Raw genomic sequence first — 5,290 nt, forward strand, 5'->3', positions numbered from 1 at the left:
ACAGAGAGAATTTACAATTGAAACATAAAATAAAAAAAAAGTATAACTCGAAACATATCTTAAATTTTTTAGGCAAAACTCTCAAAAGATAATTTTATATTATTATAGAATATCAGTATGTCCAATCAGATATACCATTAAATATTTAATGCAGCTAGTAATTGACTTGCGCAACTCTCTATATTTTTCATCCAAGACGAGTGCAGTTTAGAAAGAAATTAATACAAACAAGCTTCCTATACAAACTACAAAGAATAGGAAAAGTGGGACTGTCCTCCAAAAATAAAAATAAATTGCTTTTTTTAATGCAAATCACCTAAAAATAAACTTTGTCTTTTCCCTCCACAAAAGACCAGCGACCCCTCACAAGATAAGCTCGACCTTAAACCTCTCCATTATCCACCGTCACCTCTTCTTCTTTCTCCTACTTTCACCAGACCAAAAAGCAAATGGCCGTTTCCTGCACTCTGCTTCAACTCCCTTTTTTGAAAACACCTCATTTCCCCACCGTTCGCCACTCTTTTCTCCCCCACCTCACGCTCTCCTCTAACCGCCCCTTCTCTCTCTCCTCCTCCTTCTCCGACGCCGCTGCGGCGGCCGTGGAGCCGGCCGTCCGCCATGCGAACGTACTCTTCTTCCGGTCGGGCTACAATGTCCAAATCGTCGTCGATGAGGATGAGCCCGAGGAGGTCCTTCTGAGGCGGTTCCGGCGAGAGGTGTCGAAAGCCGGGGTGATTCAGGAATGCAAGCGGAGGAGGTTCTTCGAGAACAAGCAGGAGGAGAAGAAGAGGAAGGCCCGCGAGGCCAGCCGCAGGAATCGGAGGAGGTAACTTGGCTTCTTTTGTTTCCAATTTGGCTGTCTTTTATGTTGTGATTATTTCTGGGAAGGATGCATTTTTTTTTATACTAGCATGGGTAAATGGTGTTCCTAACAAGTATAGTTGGAAGAGAGAGAGAGAGAGAGATGGTGAATTTTGTCTATTTGGATGGCTTTGAAACTTAGGTTGCGGAAACTTTGTATTCTAAATGCGAAGGGTGGATTGGGGAGTATTTAGAGATTAGATATTGGAATATTATTCGTGATTAGTTAGTATTTGTATCTCTTATAATGTAGCAATGATTTTTGTATTCTATTGGATAAGATTGAAGATGATTAGGTTTGTGCTCATAGATATTAGGGAAGAGGTTTCCAGATTCCTTGTTCTATTTGTCGTGCAACGAGTCATTTTTTTTAGTTCTACGAATGTGTTTTGCTTATCCCGCATGATATTGATCTTCTGTGAACACTGCAGCAATTTTTGAACTTAGAATTCTCCATTCTCACATGTACGATCCAATTACTAAAATTTCTTGAGATATGCTTTTATTTTTCGTAATTATTTTGTCACCACCTAAAAGGTTGCTTATTTAGACGTTTGATGAACTCAACAATATTGATATGTGATTAGATGTTGGAACATTATCCCTTTTGACTTTTATCTAAGATTGTGCAATTATAATGATTTGTTGCAACATTGGGGAGTCTAATACTCTAATTCTAGTGGATGAGTTCCAAAGTTTCCAAACACATGTAGGGAACCAATATCCAAATCAAAAGCTTGAACCATTAGGTGTTGGCCCTATACAAATATTTTTCTTGTACATGATATCCTATTTAAATGGAGAGAATAAGAGAGAAGAGAAGAGAAAATAAAGAAGTATTTTCTCTCGTTTAGAAAGATGTTTAGGAGAGAATGGAGGTGAAAGGGAGAGAAAAAAAGGATCTTTAACTATCACTTTTTTCTCTCCAAAAGTAGAGAGAAAGGGAGAGAAAGGAAGAGAAAAACTAAAATCTCTCTCTTCTTTTCTCACTTATATATAAACAAGATGTATAACTTGTCATTTAGGTTTTTGGATGTACTTAAAGCGCTTCTGGCAGCCTAATAAGATCCTTGATACATAATTTTTGCCATCTCATTCATGTCTAGCAAGTTTAGAGTCATTTGGTGTTACTCCTATACTTTCTTCTAATGACATGTTTCGTCCTAATTTCATTTGCTTTGGTAATCAGTTATTTTAGCATCCCAGCGTCCTGCTTGTTTGGATCCTTGTGTGTATGTGTGTGTGCTCATCATATCAAAAAGTCTATTCTTTCTCTTGGTAGCTCCAATCGATTTTAATTGACTAACTCGGAGTAACTTCATGCATACTTATGTACTGTTGAAAGTGTATGAAGTTTAAACTTAGCAGAATCATATCTAAGCATCATAATCTTCTTACAACCTAGTTCTCTACATTCAGCATTTGCTTTAAAGTTTAATTAAGCAACTCTGTGACTTCATCTTTTGACCTCAAACAGATAAAGATTGGTATATTTAAAGTAATCGTGAATGGAACTTAAGAAGTATCTCTTCCCTTCTTTGGCCACAAAGCTTTTTAAATACAAACATTCGGATGGATTGGCTCCAGTCAGTTTTGACATTCTGAGTACTTCTTTGTAGTGATTCTTAGTGTAGATGTTCTGTGGACAAATTCAAACATTGGGACTCCTTAACCCTACAATTCTTGATTAGTTCAAGGCTAGCAATCTTCTTCTTTCAATGAAAATTGATATGACTTGATATATCATGTTAAATACTCAATGGATGAACAAGAAAATTAGGTACATTCACAAGTAAGAGTTTAAAATACCATCAATGTAATGACCTTTTCCTGTAAAAGCCCCTTTAATTATAATTATAATCTTGTCCATCTCTTTTATTTTAACTGTACTCAGTAATGACTTATTTTATCTTTCTTCATAAACCAAATTCAACCTATGACATAAGAAATGTAATACATCATCAAGGGTAATATTTGTACTGTATGAGAATAGTAAAATCTTGCTGTTAGTAATGAAAGGCTCCTTGGTGTGACTACCTATTGTGATTTTGAGCGTTCTGACAATTGCCTATATAAGGGTGTCCAAACTCAATCGTGTCTCGAATTTGCTAGTTTGCAGCATCTAATTGTTTTGTAAACATTTTTTGGCTTTGGATAGTACCTTAAAAAATGAGTCTCAATATCTACCTTTTTTTGATTTGGCTTATAGTATCTTGAATGCAGTATGTGCCTGAACCCTATACATAAGAGCAAAATATTGAAAAACTATCATGATGTTTTGTTTACACTTTACACTATGACTGCTACAAATACGATAATGTGTCTAAACAATATTTGGTTGTTATTTCTGGATTAGCTTATTTCATACATGAAACCAGGCAAGTAGAACTTAATAACTATCTTTTCATCTTTTTCTATAATTTTCATCCTCAATGCACTTGTAAGTGCCTTAATGTTCTGCAGCTATTTATTTTTCTTTTTTTCTTTTTTTCTTTTTTTTTCTTGTAGTCAAAACGCATTATTGTCACATGTGACACTGATACGAGCATTTGACTTGTCTAGCATCACATATTGTTTCTAGTGGTTGGTTAGACAGGTATGAAGAGTAAATATTGTCTTTATGGAGCAGAGACACCTGATATGCATATCACACACTTAAAGATAGAGATCTAGTCACAGTCTTTCATTCCTTTCTCATATTGTCATCCCTATTTGCATTACTATGGCATGACCAACTTTGGGTGATTCTTTACTATAAGAGCTGACTTAGATTTACTTTTCAATATCAGCATAGGTTTTGTAAGTCATGCACATCATGAAATCAGGGTTTGAGCCTTGAGGAGTGTGAAGCAACTGCAAGTTAATTCTAGTCAAAATGGACATTAACAGAGCTATTAAACTATTTAGCTCATAATTAATTATGATACCTCCTTTAGCGATTACCCTGCAACTCTCTATCACTACACTTGATTTAAATTAAAAAAACTGTCTTTTATAACTATCTTTGATAATCCTTCTCTCATTATATGGTCATAAAAGATCTCATATTGAACCAATAGATTAGCACTAACAGTTTCACCTATCGCATGAGCCTTTTCCACTAGTGCACAGAAGATATGCGAAGACTATGTTGAAATGGTTTATGTCAACATTCTTCCGGAGGAAGCGGTGTCCAATTGTCTATTCTAGATGTGAGCAACTTAAAGTCATGTCTTTACTGTACTTTTGACATCAATATATCTTTGGTAAGGAATCTGAAGAACTTGGTTCACTTAGTCAACTAAAATGTTTCATGACCAACTTGTTGTAAGATAAACGTCTTTCCTACTCCTGCCTAGTCCCAGTTTAAAAGTTCTTGTTGTGTTTGCATTTGAGAGTTTGCAGACCTCTTGTGGCATTGTTTTTATTTTATATTTAATATCAATTAGTCAGGAGAGAAAAGGTCCTCATCATACTTTTATTTGACCACCATCCTCTATTGAACTTTTTATGGGCTCCTAAAACAAACTACCTGCTAATTTCATGGTGTTAGTGCAATTATGCATATGTCATGGTACGATCCATGTGATTGTTCATTTGTATTGAGACATCCTGTATAACTTACACAATTATTGAGACATCCTTTAGCAGCTGAAGCCAATTCTAATCTTTCTTTTAAAATTTTTCCTGAAGAATCAAAAACAATTAATCACCATCATTTCCTCTTAACTTTCTCTGCAGACGGTTTGTGTCAGGACCGAGATTCACATCTTCAGCACCAGAAGGCGAAGCTGCTTCTAAAAAGGCTAGTGATGACTTAGATGACAACTGGGATATGCCAGAAGGTGACCTTCCATATTGAATTTCTTAAGCATTATCATGCTCAGTTTCTGGAATACAATTTTTAAGGTGAGAGAACTAGGGTTTCCATTGAGTTGTACAGATTGCTTCTCTTCTGATCATCTCTGCCTTACATGATTTACATGGCAGCATAAGTTATTAATGACCTCTTTCAATCTTCAAGAATCTTATAGTTTATGTGATGTTTATGACAAGCTCTTTCCACCTAATGAATTCTATTTTGGCAAGGACTGTCAGTAAATTCCTTAATGTCTACTGCCTTCACTTAGAATGCTTATTTTGTATCTACTTCATCTTGAACGAAAAGCAAAGGGTCATCTTCTCGCATACAAGTACTGAAGGCCTTCTCTGAAAAATAGTAGAAAGGGGGTTCCCATTGATAAGCAAGTATTATGAAAAATATTTTTACAAGAACTATAGTGAAGTTTCATTTCCAAGTATTTAATTACCTTGCGTTTTTTTTTAACGATAAAAAGTAGTTCTTTATATCATAAGGAGCATCCAAGTAAAATTTCCATCCTTTTGAACATTTGAACTCCTAGACTCCAAAGATTAGTTGATACTGTACCATTTAGTTCAGACTATGTAT

The 5,290-nt window shown here is 35.3% G+C and overlaps 1 protein-coding gene across 1 annotated transcript; it reads left to right on the forward strand.

The window, feature by feature from the left end:
* The first annotated feature begins 378 nt into the window (after window positions 1–378).
* LOC140767154 (small ribosomal subunit protein bS21c-like) lies at window positions 379–4,910 on the forward strand. Its single transcript, XM_073106970.1, has 2 exons — window positions 379–826; window positions 4,582–4,910. The coding sequence occupies exons 1-2, from the start codon at window positions 450–452 to the stop codon at window positions 4,700–4,702; spliced, it is 498 nt and encodes a 165-aa protein (XP_072963071.1). The 5' UTR covers window positions 379–449; the 3' UTR covers window positions 4,703–4,910.
* Window positions 4,911–5,290: the final 380 nt, after the last annotated feature.

This window comes from Typha angustifolia, chromosome 9 (genome assembly GCF_048772165.1).
Source record: "Typha angustifolia cultivar Huaian chromosome 9, ASM4877216v1, whole genome shotgun sequence".
In the NCBI taxonomy this organism is placed as follows: Eukaryota; Viridiplantae; Streptophyta; class Magnoliopsida; order Poales; family Typhaceae; genus Typha; species Typha angustifolia.